Source organism: Drosophila yakuba, chromosome 2R (assembly GCF_016746365.2).
Source record: "Drosophila yakuba strain Tai18E2 chromosome 2R, Prin_Dyak_Tai18E2_2.1, whole genome shotgun sequence".
Lineage (NCBI taxonomy): Eukaryota > Metazoa > Arthropoda > Insecta > Diptera > Drosophilidae > Drosophila > Drosophila yakuba.
Genome location: NC_052528.2, coordinates 13,099,254 through 13,120,947, shown reverse-complemented (window position 1 = coordinate 13,120,947; position 21,694 = coordinate 13,099,254). Strand labels below are relative to the sequence as shown.

General features: G+C 41.6%; 1 protein-coding gene across 1 annotated transcript in view; it reads left to right on the top strand.

Moving 5' to 3' along the window:
- Positions 1-21,694, top strand: part of LOC6530427 — a 42,438-nt gene that overhangs the window by 8,170 nt on the left and 12,574 nt on the right. Inside the window, exon 2 of the mRNA XM_002091307.4 lies at positions 21,097-21,527. Coding sequence (XP_002091343.1) covers positions 21,097-21,527 — 431 coding nt within the window. The remainder of the gene's footprint in view (positions 1-21,096; positions 21,528-21,694) is intronic.

The following is a 21,694-nucleotide window of genomic DNA, read 5'->3' as shown; positions in this document are numbered from 1 at the left end:
ACCCGAGGCCTTAATTAAGGACACTGACAAAGCGAACCGAACCCTAGAATCAGAGAGTTTGAGAATCCGAGAATTCGAAAAAGAAAAGGAAACAAATATTAAGATAGGGGAAAATTATGATTGAGACAAATTGTCGGCTACGTGACAAGTCCGCATAAATTCCGCATTCTCGCATTCCGTTTGAGCGACTGTCAATAGGACATAAAACTCATTTAATTAAGCAATTTTATGAGCACAAGACGTTGGCGGCAAGGGAGTGGAGAGGAAACCAGTGGAGAAGGAGCATTTCCTAGATGGTGGTAGCAATTTATAAGGATTGCACCCTGGGGAGAGGCCATATTTTTGTTTTGCGGCAAGTTAATGGCTGCACAGTAAAGTTTGGGAATATAAGGAAGTGGAGGAAAGATCAAAGCTGTGGCTTCTTATACAGCGTTTTTTATTTCGATAGATGATTCAATTTTTATGGTCTATCAGGCGTATAATAAGATAAACTCAATGAGATTTTCTCAAGACGCTCGGATGACCGATAGCCGATAGCTGAGATGCGATAGCCCATGGCTAAATTAACCACTTGCCGATGCATTCGAAATGAGCCGGCAAAAAGGAAAAATGAGGGGACAGAACGCGTCGAGCGGGAAAATAACAGGGAAAACGAGAGCCGGGTGGGTGTCAGTTTGCGGAAAATGGAAAACAACGTTCAGAAAGAAAAACAACGAACGAGGAGGGTCGGTCAATTTTTCCGAGGGGGCGTGGCGCGTCAGGCAATCTGTCGCGAGAAAAACCTTCAAGTGTTAATAAATGCGGCGGCACATCAACAAACAACCCAAGAAACGAACTGAGCCCAAACAACTTCAAAGCCCCGAAACCAAAATACGAAACACATTTTCTTGGTGGAAAATTAAATATGAAGAGTAAGCTTCTTGAAATAAAAATAAGCCCCGTGAAAGATTACTGACTACATCTACCTTAACCTAATTAGAGTTTCCTCGAGGGTGAGATTTTTTACCAGGGGGTGTGGAAATCTGAAAATCTGGAAATTTGGGGTTGTTCCAATAGGTGAATTGGTTTTTAATAGGGGAGTTATGTTTGAGTGAAGTAAACAATCTTGGGGTTGTGTACAAATTGGGCTAGCAATTTGAAGACAGGACGTGTTAAGAGGAATGTAATAAAAATACTTTTATCAGAAGCCAAAACACTTAAGGATTACTTGTAACAGAAAGGCGAAAGCTTTGGCTAACCTGTGTTCTCCTCATTTGCGTTAACTAAAAACTCTCAGGCATCCGCATCCAGGGGATTAAGAACTCACTTTTGCATGTTTCAAAAGCGCGAGACAAAAGTTTGGTCCAATAAAACAAAGTAGAAATACACGCAAAACAACTTTGAAGCGCCAGAAAATTTGCTAAAGCGTTAAAAAATGTACTCTGCCACCCCCTCCCTTTTGGCACCACCCAAAAACTGTAGAATAAGTAACAAATAAAAACAAAATAGGAAAAAAAAAAATTGGCTAAGCGTAAATAAACCAAATATAAACTTTGGCTGCTGTTGCCTGCGCTGGGATGGCATGGCATGGTATTGCCTGGCAGACAAACTTGCTCTTAACTTGGCTTTCTCCGCCCGAGTTTGCTTAGTAGCCGAGGACAACAAAAACAAGAGAATCCTACCATCCTACGGGGGGCACTTTCTCTAGTCTCTATTCTCATTTCCCCGCTGCGGTCGCTGCTGCTGCTGTTGTTGTTGTTGTTGCCGTTTCGGTGTGAATAATGTTGCTGTTATTTATGCCTCAATGCGCCACGCCCTGAAGAAAATGGACCCAGAAGAAATTGCAATTTCCACGCCCAAGTTTCGGGCACTTTCACTTGACGATGCTCGCCCCACCAGCCCCACTCGCCCCACCTCCAAGGACCCAAAAGCAACCCCAAAATCTAGCTGCTTTTTATTAAAAGTTTCTTTCTTCTTCACACCCCAGACCCCTCAAAACCCCATACCGCCAAAACCCCATACCCCCATGGCCCCATACCCCTTAGCCCAGAACAATGGGCACATTTTTTAAAGTGTTTTTTATTGTCGCGTTAACCGACCGCAACGACTTATTGGAAGGTTGGGCATGGGAGAGTGAGAGAGTTTTGCCAACTTTTGCGTAAGTGTAAATTATTGTCAGGGTCAGAAAGTTGGGCCCAAAGTAAAAGTAACTAGGACCAGACTGGCAGTAACTTTGGCTTAATATCTCTAACTAAGTTCTCGAGCTGCATAATTTTTGAGAACATTTAACTTAATTAACAGTCCAACGCAGACAAACGCAGGTCCGAAAGTGTTAATAAAAGCGCCGCACTAACTTTCAATTAACGTCGACTTAACCGAAGGTTAACCCCAGTGAATGTGTAATAAACTCGCCGTATTGTTGTTGTCCTTTAAATACAAATTTATGTGGCACTTCTGCGCTGCAGCAAAGCGAAAGCAGCCAAAGTAAAAACACTTTCACTTAAGCTGCCCAACAGTCCTGTTTATATATCCTTTGGCTCCCACTCCTCTCACGACTTTTGAAATATGTTCGAGCTGTTTATGAAAGTCGGAAGGGAAAAGAACCATTTCACTTTGCTGCTGACCCCGAGAAAAACGAAAAGACAGCTGGAATAACAAAGTATTAAAATATATTTGCTCTAAATTAAGAAGAAAAAAAACTGCTTTTTATTAAGGCAGTATCTAAAATATTTTAATCACAATTGCTCAAAAAGTAATATACAAATATGTAATGAGTATCAATCAAGATACATTTTATTAGCTCAGTGTACATTGTTAGAAGAAGAATTTGTCTATAAAGATGCACTTCTCTATTCTCTGCAAATACATTTTTTTCTTCTTTGTAATTGTTTAAGGGAATCTTAAGGACAATGCTAAGTCGTTCATTGTTTAAATCGCATTCCTTGGTTGCCTGCCGTTTATGGTTTAGTTGGCATTGATGGGGGTCGTCGACCCTTTTGATTTGTTACCGCCAATTGAATGCCTTGAAAATCTTTGCATTCCCCACAAAAAAGGAAATGAAAAGCCAACTAATGCCGAAGGGCAGAAATTTCCTAAGGGAACGGCACAGAGTCATCAAATTTTAATGCCACTCATAATTTTTTCAGGCTACCAATGCGCAAGGTTTTCGCCGCCACACTAACCGAGGCTGCAAAATAAATGTCAAATCAGCAAATATGAGAGTACAGTTATGCCACAGGGAATTGAGAACTGAAAAGATTTTTCCGGTGGTGCCTGAAATAAAAAATCAGCAGAGATGTGGCTTTTAAAGGGGTTGAGATGAGGAAAACGTACGGGAAATTCAATCTTTTTTTGGTAAATTATATGGCAGTTGAATAAAAAGTGACAACACAGGCCACACCCAAATTTCTGTTCTTCTGAGATATCAAATTTAATCGATTAATCGAATCAGTGACAGATTTACAAGGTACAGTCTGGCATCTCTGATATGTGAACCACTTACGTCGCACACAATCCCCGAGCATCATATGCCATTTCGCTTTTCCAACCTTTTTTCGCCGAAGAGGAGCCTCTCGTTTGTGGCCAACTTTCGAGTGCGGAAGTTCCTTGAGGGTTAGACACACAAAACAACAATGCGAAAAAAGGGGCCTAAAAGGGTTGCTCTTATTGTTATCGAAGCGAGCGAGTGAGTGGAAGCCGGCTCCATTGAATTATGTGCACAACATGAAAACAAACAAACAAACAAATAAAGTAAGGAGCTGAATTGATTGTTGCACTGCAGACCTGCTCCACCTTTCTACACAATTGGAGATCATAAATATTTATGGGCCACCCTTTCGTGCAACTGTGATAGGTATATAAATATCAGCAGCACCTTCCTCTAAACAACAACAGCGCAGTATCAGTGTGGTGTAGTTGAGCGTGAAACGCAGAATTTATTATGTTATCGCTTCAGCGATTTACTTTATCGATTTCACAATCAGTGAGAATGGAGCCCTTAAAAAAACCTTTTCGCAACTCTGATGCTCCCCAGATAATTTGCAGACTCCCCTTCCACCTTTCCAACTGCCGCGTTTGTTTGCCTTGGCATTTCGGCAGCCTCCTTCAGGCAATGTGGCAAATATTGTTATTTGTTTTAAAAATTTAAGGCCAACGCGCAGTTGACTTTAATGCGAGCTTAGGGCACCTTACTTATCTGACTTGTGCATTTTTAATGAGCTCCTCTAATGGAAAATGCTCAACTTTGATGTAGGTTATGCAAAGAGTTATGCGAAAGGATATTGATAACCGTTGTTGTGCGGATTTGAAAAAGTTATAATCAGCTTATTTTTATGCAGTGAGAAAATTCTTCAGGAGAAAAGAATTTCATAGTTGAAAATTTAAGCACACAGTGATGAACACATGATTGATGTATAAATATTTGGCTTAAACCATATTTTGGGATATCTTGCTATAAAAAATAGACCAATATCTAGCAAATTAATTTTCATTTTCCACCTGCAAAAAACCGCTAATTCGCTCTTGTTTGTTCCCTTTCCAGGTAAGCATATCCTGCGCAATCCGTTAGCCGCCCAGGACTCAAGGTGGGGCTTCGGTTCCTGTTTATTTATAACGCCATTAGGACTGCATCCGTTGCCAAGGGCGAGTTTTGCAGCCCCGATCCCGTCACTGAATTGATAATAATTGGATTAGCACATCTTTTTGCGAGGGGTACGAGTTACGACGGGTACGAGGGGCGGTAAGTGAACCGTGGACTTGGAGCCCGTTGGACGTGGAGGCCAGCGGTTGGTTAATAGTGCCCGAAAGGCTTACGCCACGTTGGCCACGCAGCGAGGCATCACTGTGATATATGGCCGGTTGTTGGCTGGTGTGCTGGAAGGGCGGCGGCGGTCTGTGCCTGCAAAATATTTTGCAAAATTTTTCAGCGCTTGCCACATTTTTCAATATTTCTGTCGAGAGTTGGGTGCGTTGCGCTCCAGCAATTTTACATTTTATATGGCCAGGCATGGCGACCTAAATCGACTTAGCTCCCCTCCATATAAACATGTGTATGTCTATGTATGTGTGTATATACCTCTCTCTGTCTAGCGCTCTCGCACTTTGTGGCAGCAAGTTTATGCGCCCTAAAGTATTCATCACTTAATTTCCACGTGCCGCTGCCATTTTCAAAATTTATGACTTCGCTTTGCAGCTATCTAGCTCTCTAGCCTTCTATGGACTGCCCCACCCCTTTTGGCCATGCTGACAACTTTTGGCAGTGGGTGCTACGTACATTTGGCCAGAGGGAAAATCCCCATTTCGGGTTACAGTTTGCCGTTTGCCGTTTGCCATCTGTCAGCGTCCCCAAATGGAATTATGTCAGCTAATTGAATTTGAAGTCGACTTGACATGGATTTATGCTCTAATGCAGTTGCCCCGGAACCAGCGGAATAATCAAATTTTAGCGGAAAATAGTTTTCCATTTTTGGGGGCATTTCTCGTTGGGTTGCAATTTGGCAGCAACTTTTTACGTGTGTTCTTTGGTTCAAAGGAAATAGCATTATTGGCGATTTAGAAAACTAGAGTGGAACAAAATGTTACAACTAAACGGGAATTTTGGAAAAGTCTTTTAGAATTGCTAACAAAATATTGGTTTGGTAAATTCGATTGGTAGCAACTTGTTCGCTCAAATCCATATTCAATCACAGTTCAGATTTTGTGCCCGAAATTGATGATGTGCATTTTTCAAGCACAATTTAAAATTAATCAATTGTTTTGCTTGCTTTTGATTGAACACTCGATCACAGCTGTGCGGTCTGGTGGACATTTAAAATGTCGTTTATCTTGTGGCTGTCTGCGCTTTTCCATAATGACCTTTCATTCACTTTTTGATTGATTTTGTGGTCAGAACACCACAGTTTCTCTCTATAATTCAATGCTCCTCATGGCGACCGTGCTTCTTCCCAGTCCCATGTCACTTTGTGCAACTTTTAACAACCGCACTGCGTATCTGTGGCCAAAAATAATGAAGATTTTATGGCTAACGGCTCGTCGATTTCAATACGCAGCGCGTGGCGTTGGTTCAGTCAATCCGCAAATATAAAACCAAAACTGGTTGCAATTGAATTCCTAGTCCGCAGCGAATGCAGCATCAATTGTATACAATTATATTTTGTCTGCTATCTGAAATAAACACGAAAATCTATCGAAACGTAACAAATTGTGTTGGACGTGCCTAACTGTTAATGCGGTTATAATACGCCGCCGGATTATCATTGATTATGGGTGTGGGTGTATGGGTGTATGGGTGGTGTGTGTTGATGATTCTCGGGGGTGTGTGTGCGAACACGCCCTCCAGCAGCAGAAATAACTGTTTGTGCGCGTCGATCCAAACAGACACAAAACGCAGAAAACTCGACACTAACCACGTTTATGCGTTAGATAACTCGAACTAGCAGATCTACTTTGCGAATTATAAAACAGAACAGGTTTACGTGCTTTTCTTAATAATAAAATTGGTTGTGCCATTGGAGGATTTAGTAGTATATGAAAGAACCCCTCTCGCACACTTATGGGATTTTAATATAAATCAGCTTAATATAATATATCAGCTTGGCATGAACGAAGAAGAACTGCTTATAAACTAATAAGAAACGTTTAAGGAAAAAGGTGATCCAGATATCGACTCTGCATAAACCAGCGGCAATTTGGAATCTAGTCCCCCGCTTAACGTTTCTCCGTCAGCCGTAAAACTTTGTCGAGTGTATAGACATAATTTCAATTTTCATTTGGTATTAATGTCTCTCCTATAACTGCTTATGTGTTTGCTATGTGTGGCTGCGTTTGTGCACAAATTGCCGCAACCTTGTCTGGGAAATGGATTAGGAGGTGGTGTTTGGTGGTGGGTGGACTGGAGTATAGGGTTTCCAGAACTTAAATGAGCCCCTCGTTATATATGGCTGCAAAATGCGGTATTGGCAAAATCCCAGGAGCGCGCTTTAGTTGATAGCACTGGCGAAATAGATGCAGAAAAAACTGGTTACCACACAGTTAGTGAGGTCGAATGGCTAAAATAGAAGAAAAATGGGGTTGGTAAAGTGGTATAAATTCCACTTGTTTTTTACATGCTTTAATAACTGAAATATGCCAGAGAAAAAGTTTGTTGTGATGAAATATGCTGGAATTTCATTTCATCGCATAAATCTGTAGGGCACTAAGCAAACAATGCTCGTACATAAAACTGGTAAGTACATTTTGTTGAAACTGGTATTTTGTCAAAACACAAGTTAGACTTTAATTAAAAATCGCTTGGCTGTCAAAGAGTTTTATTTTATGGTGACTTTTTGAGGGCAATAATAAAAGGAGCTACTTATTGATTGTTCAACAAAGTTTTATTAAAGTCTGTTTAATGAGCATCAGAAAGTTCTGAAAACCAATTCATACAATTAATTAATTCTTCTCTTAAATGAATCCAAGACTTCTAGTGTCTTCTGTAATTGGTCGAAACTCAAATAATTTGCCCACAATTCGTTTTTAATTAAAAATAAATATTCAGATGTCCCAAAAATCCGAAAGGCCCTCTCCAACAACGGGATTACAGTCTCAGACCTGTGAAGTAGCAGCAAAATTTAAATTTCAAATCAAAGTCTCCTTCATGGGAGAGAAAGAATATTTGATGGCTGCAGACAAAGGCCGTTAAGTAAACCAATCAAAGTCGAAGAAGTCCAGGCCGCAAAAAGAATTTCATAATATCGCAGCAGGGAGGAGTAGGCCACAAAATGCCAGGGAAATGCAAAACACACAAACAGATTGAACTGGCCAGCCACATCCGGCAGACGCGGCGGGGTTTTCCCTAGCTTTTCCCACTTTTCCCGCTTTCCCCGCATTCCCCGGTTTTTCCGGGCACCTCCGCAAAAGAACCCCCGACTAGTTGTGCTCTTCGTTGCGTGCTTAATTAAATGATCATCATTTGCGCGCAATCAACGCACAAATAAATTTTCAGCCGCCATCTCTTTCTGGGCTTTTCCCCGTTTCCAGTTTCCCAGTTTCCCGGCTCCCACTTTTCCGACATCCTGGTCCTGGTCCTGACCCAAGGCGTTTGTTAGTTGTGTTTGTTTGGCGGGTTTCCGCTTGAAATTATACCCTGACTACCGCGCCTGGCCTGCCTGGGCTGTTGTCTTAATTAATTCCTAATTTTCCTCTTCGGCTTTGACTCCTTTTTGCGTATTTAATTGAAAATTTCTTCAAAGAAATTCATGGCCGTTTCCATTGTTGGCTTGTTTATGGGTGAAAAGCTGGCAGCCAGCTGTTGGCCATTTGACAGACGACGCGTTTTATTCATTTGCATATTGCTTTGGCTTTGTATTTGGCTTTGGCTACGGCTTCGGCACTTTCTTGCCATTTTGTTATGGCTTTGTTTATGGGGCCGCCTTACGTTTCCGCTTTTATTGGCGTCCTGCCAATTGCTGCCCATAAATTTGATTACATTTCGGCCCAAGATTACAGCGCAGACCTTCGCAGGCCATTGGGCTCTCAATTAGCGGAGTCAGGAAGGCTAATTAAATTTCCACTGCAGCCGCAACAATTCGATAAAATGCATAACGCATACGCCCTGATGTCCGCGCATTAAGTTTCCGGCGGTGCATAATTAAAGCATTTTTGACTTGCAACCGGTTGACCAATCGATCCGATATAAGTATATAATATTAATCAGCTTTCGAGAGATTCCCTTACAAATTGCTTGGTAATGTCATTATAATTCGATTGAAAAAACAGAAGAGAAAAACAGAACGTGTCGCGACTGAGAGATACCCGTTACCTAGATAGTAAAGCGCTTAATAGATTGAATATGAATGCAGTAAAAAGAGTGCTATTTTTTGCTTTAGTTTTAATAGTCCAACTTTATAGACTAATTCCACCTGTTACATACTTCTTACCGAATCTAGCATACCCTGTTGCTCCACAAGTGACGGGTATAATCACTCCACAGGCCTCAGTGCATAATTGCATTTGCAGTGCCAGCCGGAGTATATTGCATTCGCACATTCAACACATATTCGTGTCACTCGAGCATCGATGTGGCTTATTAAGTGCCGCTAGTAGCTGCTCATGCAATTAACCCAATTCGGCCAAATGAGTTTTACATGTTCAGCGGCGGTCAGTAGGAGCCGCATTTTGCTTCATTTGCAGCTGGCTAAATGCTGTCGCCACTTCTGTGCGAATTTACGCAGCAGTTTGTCAGAATTTTAATGTCAAATTTTAATCGTTTTCACGAGCTTGTTTATGTTTAGCAGTTTAAAGTTTTTTCGGATAATATAATAATATCAGTTTGCATACAGGCAAAGCATTTATGAGTTTAGAAGCGTATGAGCTGCTGTGAAGTTTACGAATACGAATTCTGAATTCTGAATACAACATTCAACTCCAACTATGCAAGCCGACTTTATCTATCGTCTGTTCCCCAGAAAGCAAATTGACAGCCACAGAGTCTTTTGTTCAAAAGTTGTATCTGTTCTTTTTACAACACACGAATGCGGGGTCATAAAAATTAGACAAAAACATGGAAAGACCTAACAAAACCAAAGAAGCCAGAACACTCTGCTCAGCTAATTTTCAGTGGGTCCTTTGTTTGAATCCCTATTTTTTGAAAGCCTAACGCGCTTTATTTAACACTCGCGGCTCTGAACGCAAGCAAAATGGCACAAATATACATATACATAAGCTAAAATCGCCAAAAACAGAGAGTTGGGGAAACGCAGGGCGGCAAGCAAAACAAGTCATAAAGATAAAGAAAATTTATGGAGGCGGCAAGAGAGCTTTGAGGGAAAACAACAACTTTGTGGAATGAGGAGTGGGGAGAGGGGGGCAGGACAAAAGGATCCAGAAGCTGGGTAGCAGGAAAATTAGGTTAACGATTTTTCACTCTCGCCTGCAGAGGCGCAGGATAAAAACAAGGAATATGTTTTCAGCAGCCAAACGAAATGTAGACTATCTGTTGTTTTTGTGACTGAGTTTAACACAATTTACAGTCGACCCGTTACAGTTTAAAGTTTATGGGGGCCCGCCCTTTGTTCAAAATGTCGCCTTTATCGCTAAACGATGGCTAAGTGAGGCCCCAAAAACCCAACCGCCCACCACCACCCCTTTTCCAGGACACATTAGCCGGCAAGGACATCGATATCCCAGCCTTGGCATGTTCCCTTTTTTTGGCTTAATAGCCAACACCACCGCCACCCGCTTGTGCGCTTTCCATTTCACTTTAAAGGCTGCCTAAGTCCACAGTTTGCGGTTACTTAAGGAGTCCTTTTTCTTACCCTCGACACAGTCGCAGCAAAATTAACAATCCTTACAATAAATTCTTGGAACAACTGGGGCGGCGGGCAATCGATAGAGGGATTACGTTTTTTGCGGAAGAACATAAAATTAATTAAAATTAATTGCCGCAACATATTTGCTTTTGGTTGGCTTTCGGGTTTTTCTGGTAACTTTTATTTCTGGCTCCATGGAATTCGTTGTTTGCCTTTTGGCTGGGATTCTGTACCAGCTTGTTACAAAAATATTTCAACAAGCTGCGCACACAAAATAAAACCCAAAATCGCATGCACAACAATGACGGAGAGGTGAGGATGGCATCCTGGCAGGATGTTCGGCTATTGTGACCTACTTGGAGGTGTGCGGCATATGTTGTGGGCCAGCTCTTTGTGTTTCGGCCAAGTTGTGGCTGAAGGCTTAGATAAGCTTCCTGAAAGCCTGCTTCTGCTGCTTTTGCTGCTGCTGATGAAGTGATGTTTCGTGGCCAACTCTGTTTGCTGAATTGTGTTCCCGTTCAGAAGACGCTCAATATTGGTTGAGTAGTCTTTATAGAAGAGAAGGAAATTCTGCGGAACGAGAGCTTCAGTTTAAGTGGGTGGTGTTTAGAATAATTGGAGAAATTTTATGAGCCTATTCCTGACTTGTAAACTTTGTATGTTAATTTTTAATATATTTAATAACAATATCTGAATAGTTGCTCATATGGCATGCATATCTCGTGAAAATAGGTTACTTTGCGCATTGACAAATTCATTTTTTACATATTTTCCAATGTGAATAGATGCACCAGTTTCAAAGGGTATTTTACTAACGACTCTGGGTGTGTTCATTTCCTCTGGCGCTCGCCCGTTTGTGGTTTTTGCCTACCATATTGTTGATGTTGTTTCTCTTTCATTTTTTCGTTATTGGAAATTGAATTCAGTTGCTGTTTTCCCAACTTTTTCTATTTTTTTTTGTGTGGTCTTTGCAGCTTGTGGCTTGCTGTTTTCGCTGTTTTTGTAGCCGCTGCCGCTGCCGTTTTCTATTTATATTTATTTCTGATCTTCGTGCTTGGGGCTCCCTATTGGTGCAACTTTTGTGCGGCCTCAACCTCAACTTGGCTCTGGTCAAGCATTTGCCTTAAAAAATAGTTTATGAAGTATGGCAAGTATTTCCATTTGCCAGTTTAACACAGTTGTAAATGTTTTACAAAAATGGCAAAAATAAAATGGAATAGAAATGTAATAAAAAAGGGGGTGGAAAAGGTAACTGCTTGTGTCGACCTGTTTCGTCCTTTGGCATGTCTAGGATTCTGTTTGCATTGCCAATGGCTGTTCGGTCTAGTAAATAACAACAAAGTCAGAAATTGCAGCTGCCTGGGATGTTGTTGTTGCTATTATTGTTGTTGTTGTTGTCTGGCAGTGCATAAATATGCTAAAAATGTAAATATTTCGAGAAAAATATTGCACAAGTAAGTCACGAATTGTACATGTGTATTTGCTTGGCTACAAGTCCGTTTCCTCGTTTTCCATGGCCCCTTTTTCATTTCGCTGGCATACAGAGCGTATGCGTAATATTTCACTCGCATCGATGCATTGATAAATATGCAAATTCAGAGCAATTTAATCGCAATTGTATCGAACTTTTAATTAAAAGACAATCAAGGCGTTGAGGAATATGAAATATGTGCTTAAGCTATTAAAGAAAAATCTGAATTGCGAATGTTTCCGATTCAGTTTTACAAAAGCTAATAAATATATGCAGCATTACTTTGGCAAAATATGAAAACCATACTGCAGCTTAGGGGCACTTTTCGTTGGTAAGCTTGGCTTCTGTGTTTTGTAATATTTCTGTTGTTTTTTTTTTTTTTGTGCGTGTCTCGAGGGCGCAACGTGTAAACAAAAGTTTAGACTTTAGTGCGATAAGCACTCCTGTGTACGCATGTGTGTGTTTCTTTGCTCGGGTGTATGTGTGCAGACGCTGACAGTTTACATGCCAGCAAAGTTTTAAGAGTTTAGCCAACAAAACTGCCAAAGGAATTACATAAACATTGCGGAAGGAGAAAGGTGAAAGCAGCGGCTTGTGCAGAGAAGACAAGAGGCAGAAAGCAAAAGACAAGCCAAGCGGGCGCCTGATTACGAGTGGAAAACAGAAAAACACAGCGCAAAAAAACCCAAGATACATCCCAACTTCACGTTGAATGTCTACCTTCAACTTTAGCAACTTTGATTAAAAATTCCACTAATAAACAAACAAACCCAACAGTATTCCTTTCACGTCGCCGCCTCAGTGCCCAAGAGCCTTGTCAAGCTGCCTGGTTGACAAGGGGCACAAACATGTGGTTTTGTTATTATAAAATGCTGTAAACTGGCTCATTTAAGATCCTACCATATAATACTTAAATAACTATAAAATAAAGAATAATTACAATTATATATATAAAACATTATTTAGAACGCTAAATTGAATATTACAAACAAATCCAAAATAAAAAGAGAACATATTGGTTTGGTTATCTAAAACACAAATCAAACTAGCCCACTTAATTTATTAAATTTTAGCAATACTGAAATTGTAAAAACATACAGGTAGAAATGGACACCCGTAAAATCCACATGTTTTAAACATAAATTAAGCATATTTTTCTTTTGAATTAAAACTTCCAGCTAATCAGCGTATATGTTGTAATTTCCGAAACTGCTAACTGAACAGCAAACCGTTTTGCTCGAAAACACACAATCTCTGTTCCCAATCGTTTCACCTCAAGATGACAGAAGGGGATTGCGAAGGGGCTTTTGGAAAACTTTGTAAGCTCAATAAACATTGCGTTTACCGAAAAAAAAGTTTCTTACTTTCTATATGTGTATGTGAGTGCATATATATACATATTTTTTAGTTGCTGTTTGCTCTTCACTCCTGTGTGGGTGCGTGCGCCTGTATGGGTGCCGCCATTTTGTTGTGTAAACTTGTTGGCGCGGCCAAAAGTTTATGCCCACCCACCCACTAACACACACACACACACACACATAGAAAGGGGGGCGCACACACACACAGACGTGAGACTCCCGCTTCTGCAGCCATTTTGTAAATTTCATGTGCATTATATTTGCAAATTTGCGTTGTTTATTTATGCGCGGCAATGCGCAGAGCACAACGAACACACAACACACAACACACAACATACAACGTACAACATGCAAACACACACAGGCACACACAGCCACTCACGCACACAGATGCGGCAAACCAGCTAACGCACACACTCACAAGCGACTGGGGAGCGTTATTTGCTCGTTTGTGGTTGTGCATAATGCACGAGTATTTTGTTGAACTTTGCTCTTTAATTGCAATTGCATTTTAAGCTGTAACAATACTCGAATTGTTTTATACGCTTGTGTGTGGATGTGGATGTGGATGAGCATGTGAGTGGGTGTGTGAGTGTGTGACCCTAAATAAATTTATTAATTAAATATAGTTGCTAATTAAAGTTGTGCCGGGTCCCAGCACGTATCCGCCATGATAGCCCCCGTATATTCCCACTTTCCTAATTGCATATTTAATGGGCAAAGCTTGCCGTTTGACTTATTGATTGGCTTTCGCTTGTTGTTTTGGATTTGTGCAGAAGTTCAACTGCTAATTAATTTACACTTTGTCGCTATGCGAGAAATAGAAAAGCGTAAAGGGGAAAATTGCATTCGGCACAGGATCAAATGGGTTCACGTCTGCAGTGGAGGCACTCAGCTTTTACATTTTGTTATTGGATTGCAAAACAGCATTTTTGCGTTTGCCAATTGCACAGATATGACTTCCCTGGTGGTTATTAATCAACTGTATTATTCACACACAGCAAGTTCAGTCGCAAACTGTTGCTTTCTGCACTTGTTTTTCTTTTTCTGATTGGAAAAACCAATCCACTTCAATCCAGAAAGGAAAAGTTGGTAACAAAATAAATGGAAAGTATTGTACTAGGACTTTGCAGCGTTGTTTATCACTCAGAATTGAATTTAATCATATTAATAGTCTCCCATAAACTAGGTTTATACTTGATATGCAAGAGATATTATTTAAAGGGTTTATATAAATACACAGGCATGCAGTTGGAAACAAAACTGTGAAAATTAGGTTCTAAGTTAAATCAGACTGTTCTAATTATTTACTGGGCAAGTACCTTAATCTCCTTCAATCTGATTTTCTTGAAATAAATGTCGGACTCATTTTGCTGTACTCAACTTCACCGTAGCAACATAAAATTGGCAACAAAATCTTCATGTTCTTTGCTCCGGCAATTTGGTGATTGTGCCTCGCTATTGGTTTTATTATTTTGTTCAATTATTTGAATGCAACGAATTTATTGACGACAACAGGAATTTCCAGTTAAATGCGGGACTTCAAGTGTCTGTGCATGTGCGTTCCATTTCAGTTTGTTTTTATGAATGTGGCTTGTTTTATTTAGCCGCTTTACGAGCCGAGTAGCGGAAAAGGGGGAGTTGGGAGGGTGTGGGTGAAATTGGGGCGGAAGAGTGGGTGGTTGGGCATGGGTGAGTGGTGAAATGTCGCTGACTTGCCGCAAGAAATCAATCAAAAACTGTGGCAAGTACAAAAGAAAAGAAGGCAAAAAATAACAAAAGGCTCGGCGCACGCGATGCTCATCAATTTGTGTGTCATTCGGAGAGTGTCCTTGCATGCTTCTGTGGTTCTAAGTGTGTGTGGGTGTGCATGTGCATGTGTGTGAAGGATGTGCTTCTGCCAATGTGTGTGCTAGCGTGGGTAATGCCTGGCTTTTGTGTTTGCTTAGTGCAGTGCAAACAAAGGACAATGCATTCAGTCCACAATCATTGGGCTCCTCCTCCTTGCCGATTTTTCCTCTTCCAATGCCACACTCCCCTTCCCCTCTGTTGCTCCTATTCCCATTTCGCTATTGCAACCTAACATGACTGACACACTTTTCATGCTACAATAAGCCATTATAATGAATGTAGCCAGAAAGTAAGCCAAAAGCCCAACACACATTCCATTTCAGTCAGCCGAAGGAAAACAGGAAAACAGAAGAACCGGCTACAGGAAAAAAACATTTCGAAAATTGTTAAGAGGGGGCAAGGATTGGGGGATAATACCCCTAGGTGTTGAATTCAGGGAATTGTTAGGTGTATGCCGTCTAACAAGCAGTCTAAATAGGCATTAGGGATTACCAGTAAAATCAATACTTGCCTGGCTGCCAATTTGAAGGTAAACCTTTCAGTTGATACACAAGCACACAGATTTCGGTGCACAATTTGCAATTCATTAGTTCGCACTAATAGAAACGGCTTTAATTAAAAAAGTCTGATAAATATGGGTGTGTTTGCAAAAGGACCTCTATTTCCAAGTGGCAAACCAGTTTATGCTCATTCCTAGTTCAATTTCAATAATTGAAATGTATGTTTGCTAACAAATTTTGCAACAGTGGAAAAGTCATAAGCAAACGAATGCTATTTAGAAGACATTCGCTTAGCCACTTCTAGGCTCAGGAATTTTCGGAAATTAGCTTCGAAGAGAGCATTGTCATCCCGATAAAGCTGGAAAGTGGACCATAATTGGCACTGCAATTTGCCACAGTGAGGCATGCGTCATAAAGACCATTTGTTGTTTGCGGACAAATGACAGATGGACCAGACGGATAAATAGGAGACCCAGTCGGAGACAGGAGGACATCTGACAGGACGACTAAGTAAGCTAAGCAACCCTCATTTGTCACATGATTTTATAAACTGTTGTTGTCCTGCTTATCCTGCCATTGTGATGGTGATGGTGATGGAGAAGTTGATGGTGCCTCCTTACGCAGGCCAACAGGCATCTTGTTAGCTCGTTATGTTTTTGGTCAATTTCGTTTGTAATCCCCTTTGAGCCTCTCGCAAACATTCGAATTATTCGGCTCATTGTGAGGGCGTCAATAGAAGCGGAGACATGGGATGGAAGATGGCTTGGCTAGAGAATGGGGCCAAGTGACAAGTTTAATGCCAGCTTTCTTGTTTGCCGACATAATTGGCCAGCTGATGGCTTCTGGACCAGGCAGCAGGCACATCTTGGCCTAATCCCGACATGTAGCTGCACACATTAATTAACACAGATAAGGCTGAGAGGCAGCCGCAACTGCAACTAAAAACCCTTCGACCCTGCAGTCATTAAACTTAAAAGAACAACCTAGAAAACTGGCAAAGAAACCGCACACTGAAAGAAAAGAGCTTGGTGCTTTACAGTCAAGGGAATGCGAGGAATAATTACAATGCATTTATAAAAATTATTAAATAATTTGGTTTAGTAATGCCAATTATTCCTATTGGTTTGAAATGCCTGATGTCCTTATATATTTTTACTATTATACTTTATAAAATGTTTTCCTTCGTAGAGAAATGTATAGCCTGTATTTCATTCCTAGCAATATGTTTATCACATTATTTAAAGTGTTATCGTCACCGTATAGTAAATTCCTTTGCACACGACTGTCCGGACTTTCTTCTCTCTGCGTGTCTGCGGTTGCCTAAGGATCCAAAGTGGGAGGTGCGGTTACCGGAGCCTGGAAATCTCCCACGTACTCAGTGTTGATGCTAGTGCCTTAGCGAAATCTAGGTTACCACATCACAGGCGACACCAAGTTGACATTTTATCGGGAGTCGTGACTGCTAGTTCCACTGGCAAATATGACTGAAATTACTATTAACAGGCAGTCGCAGTCGCAGTTGCAGTTGCAGCTGCATTCGCTCATTCCACTTCCTTGGCTTTATTGAGCGCATGAGAAGTGCAGCATTCCGCATTCTGCATTCTGCATCCAGCATATGCGGCGTATGCGTAATGTCACTGCTGTGGGTGGTGTGTGTCTTAAGGCAGGAGCTGCAGCTCCTGACATGTGACAATGTCAGATTTTTGGATCTCCCACTGCTGCTGCTGCTTTTGTGCTGCTTTAAAATTCAGACGTTATACGCCGAGTGAGCCGGGCGAAATTAGGTAAAATGCAAATATTTATTTAGCGTAAAGTGATACTCGCGTGTGTATATAAAGCAATTCATATGAAGCACATGCATTACGTATACGTCAGGTGCGCGTTGCTACACAATTTTCCTGTGGCTCATTTATATTTTTGTGTTTTTTTGTTTTCGCTGTAATCTATTAATAGCGTGTCCGTCAACGTTTCGGGCTTTACTATTTGCCTGGACTGACAAGCCAATTAAATTTGACATACATAATTAAGTGCGCTGCGTGAGTAGAAAGGCAAATAACAGACAATCACTGGGAATGGGAAAAATGAATTTTTAATTAGCGACCAGCTGAATGCTGGATATAGAACGTGTAGAGCGGAATAGGCTGTGGAATATCTGGATATCCAGCTAATTTTAGACCGAACGAGTGGTCTGAGTGCATATCAATCATGTGCCCATCCTCGCATCTAATTAAACTTATTCATCATTATACGAGTATATGAATATATTAGGATGCAAGGTATATTTGAATTAATTGCATCACTCTGGACAGACATCGTGTGTGTGTGTGTTTATTCATTTTCCCAACGGAGAATCAAGCATGGATGAGTTTCAGCTGTGGAGCCTGACTTGCTCGGAGCTTAACATTTAAGCATCGGATATAACCGTAGCCACACATATAGCATTCCATCAAAGAGCACACGTGCTGACACACCCATTTCACCGGCTTTTCCTCACATTTTTCCCGCATTTCCCTCCTCTGGCCATGATATTGCTGCGTTAATCCTTCTTCTGCTGGCTTATTTATGTGTACTTTCCTTCTCCTATTTGGGTTTCTCACTTCTTTTACTGTGTTTTTCGAGGCGAGAGACAATGCCTGTGCCGGCGGCGACTTAATGCCTCGGCTATTAAATTCAAATTTATTGCCTATAATTAAATTTTTTCGTGACGGAAATCGCAGGAAATTGAGCATCCAGCCAAACGAAAACAAGCGACCAGAAAAAAACCCCACGAATCGTAATTCATTTTTCGCACAGAAAAACCGGTGTGTTTGTTCGTGTGTGTGTGTGTGTGTGTGTGGGTGAGATAGTGTGGGGAAAGTGTGTCAGCTGTGCGTCATAAATTGAATGAAATGTGTGTCACATTGGTTGGATTTATACATATATTAATACCGCCCGCCCGGAGCACATTTTTCTGCCAATTAAAAAGCAATACGCCAGAGGAGGCAATGTTTACCATGAGTCATAACAGTTGCTTTTGGCCAGCTGCCAGATTGCACTATTTAGATATTGTGTATCAATGTTGTTATGTTCAATGCTCAAGCAAGGTTGCCGATTTTCAATTATGATATGACCGGACGGACACACCGAGCATAGAGAATCGAGCCAGGCCAAATACTCTCCTAAGTAGCGGGGCCAACGGGGCGTATGCGCAATGTCTTTTCATTCGAATGCTAAATGAAATTTATGGGGCATACGTGGCATGCATTTATATTACGTGCCGTGCCGCGAGTCCTGCTTGGCAGTAATTTCCGGCAGCTTCGTGGCTGTTTTTGGCTTTTAATGTGCATAATTAAGCATTAATTACGCCCCCGCCATTCATCGCAATAACCCAGAAATGGTTGTTTTTACAGCGCCCATTTATTTGGCCACCTCGGTAATGTTCCGCCCCCCAGATGTGCGATTTGCAGCATGGGACATGGGTGCTCGAACCGCGTCACCATATCGGGAAGCCATTTGCACAATTTAAGCATTTAATTGCAAATTTATTATGCTTATTCTGCGGCCATTCTGTAGATTGACCGATGCGTTTGGTATATGTAGATATGTGTGTATATATGCCATTCTGTTTTGTGGATTTGTCTGGGAAAGCGAAAGCTGCTGAACAGCTGTGGCCTGCTGACCTTTATTGGTGTAAAGGAAAGGCAAATGCTAATGATTATCTAGGCTCTTGCCAGTTGAGTCTAGTAGTAGTAGTCTCAAAAGAAAATTATTGCATTTTGTTGGGTAATAGTTATCTTAAAATAGACTTAAGCGCTTTCAATAGGTTCTTCTACATGTGTTGTGCTTAAAAGGCAATTAACTGAAAGTTAGTTATGAGTTAGTTAGTTTTGAGTTACTACAAATTTATACATATGAGTTTAAATTACAGAGCTTCTTCTGTTTTCCTAATTCATGTATTCATGTATTGATTTGGGTTCTATGTATGCAAATGGAAAACCTTGTTTGCAGCCAAGCATGGAAACTTGTTTGGCATATTTGACACAGTTTCCTAGAGTCAATTTATTAGCTCGATTTCTCAGCTCGTCGCCATGCAGGAAAATCTGCTAAAATGGCCAGAACTTTTCAGAAACTCTCCTGCAGACGCCCTCGCACCATTTTCGGTCACTTTTTCCCCAATCCATTTGACAGCAGTGACCCGAGTGTCTGCTACAGAAAGAACTTGTCAATTACCCAGAGTGCCACCCAGGTGGAGGAGGAAACTATGCCAGCGATAATATTTCATTTGACATAGTTTCCAGAAATGAGGGAAAAAATGGAAACGGCTGTGATGAAAGCCAGCGGCAAAGTTGAAAAGGCAGAAATATGCTTTGTAGTTTAGTCTTTCATTAGTCGTCGTCGCCATCATCGTCACGGCCTGTTGTCAAAGAAGTCCGTCGTCTTACACTCGCAGCAAAACTTGTAAATTAAAAATGCGCCAGCAGAGAGTGGAGAAAACTAATAAGTAAGCCGGCAGCACAGCAAAAGCTGAAAGAAAAGAAAAGGAAACATAAAAGCTCAAAAGGAAAATATATCAAAATGAAATGGCAGATGAAAGCAGAGAAAGGGGAAAAAGTGGCACAAGTGGCATGTTGCAATGTTAATTGAAGACAAATAAGAGCCGACAGAGGGCCGTTGCGCTGCTGCTGAGGTTACTCGATGAGGCCGTCTTCCCGAGATCCGGCACGGAGGACCATGCAAACAAAAAACCGCAGCCCCAACATCAAAGGCCACTGCACCCTAGTCCGCTACAGCCCTAGACCCTTGATCCTAGATCCTAGACCCGCGCCTGGTGGTGCTTCTTATGGGTGGGTGTTCATGTGACACCCAAATGACTTTGAGGCCCAGCGCGAACTGGAGCGCAGCAGTTTTAAATTACTTGCGGTTTGGCGAAAGGAAAAGCGATAAATACAGGACGGAAGTTTGCTGGCGTAAAAAAAGGAAGAGAGCAAACTTTATCCAGGTGCTAATCAAAGAAAAAGAGACGGAGCGCTGCCCTGTTTAAGTTTTTATTAAAAAAGGAGTTTCATGTATATAGCTGAAGGGAGGAAAGTTGTAAAAAACAATAAGGAAAATATTTAATAATTTATTACTTTAAATAGGATGGCTTCTTCAGTCTTTTGTATCTGCTTTCACCTCAATATAGTTATACATATATCACCTTTGTCCCTGTTAAGCCAGTGGTTTCTCTTAATTTAAGATACTCCATTTCCTCACTTTCCACCAGCTATTTGTATATTTACCCCCGCCGCCTTTTACCACTTGCACTACGTTCGATTTTACCATACTTTTACAACCCATTAAGTATTTTCCCAATTTCCCATGCCGCATACCCAGCATTTCCCATGGCAACCATTTAACGCGCACCACTTTGGCTGAAAAAGTGTCGCTTTAATTCGACGCGCAGCCGTTGCGTATACGTAATCTGCCACTTAAGTTGACACCATTTCAAACAGTTGAAAAGCACTCGGTGAATCTTGAACGCAGAGAATGGCAAGTGAAAACCAGCTGCTAAATTGCAAATATTTGCGAGCATTTTCAGCATTTCTTTCTGTTTGGCTTCGAAAGCTCATTAAATTTTAATGACACGCCACTGATGAGCTACGTACTCCATCTCGGTTCTTTTTCGCCCGCAGGTCGCACCCACAATGCCAACTATGCACTGTACCACATTGGACAACCGGCGACGGCGGCTGTCAAACAGTTTGCGGAATCGGGCCGCACGGATCTGCTGGACAGCAATGCCGGCGAGCAGCAGCAGGTCCAGATGCAGTCGCTGATGCAGACGGGCAAATCCCCATCAGGTGGGATCACCAGCAGCAGCAGCAGCAGCGGGACCACTACTTTCAACACCACAGCCACGCCCACTGGTGGTAGTGGTGGCAATGGCGGCAATGGTGGCACCACCGAGCGCAGCGTGTTCGACGAGTTCAGCATGCCGGCGATTCCGTTGGGCGCCGGACGCAGTGAGGCAAAAGTGTTTGTCGACAGCAATCACAGTCTGGTCTCGCTAATGACACGCATTGTTCCCTCGCCGGACTGGTTCATCGGCGTGGATTCGTTCGAGGTGAGTGCATGAGCCACAAAATCACACAAAATCAAACCGATTCAATTTCTGTTCGGTTTTTGCATCTATAGGCAGAGCTATTATTTCACAACACATAGGGGCTTTCAACAGCTATCACCTTTAGATCTTAATATTTTCAAGCATATGACTTCCTTTATACCTGCTTT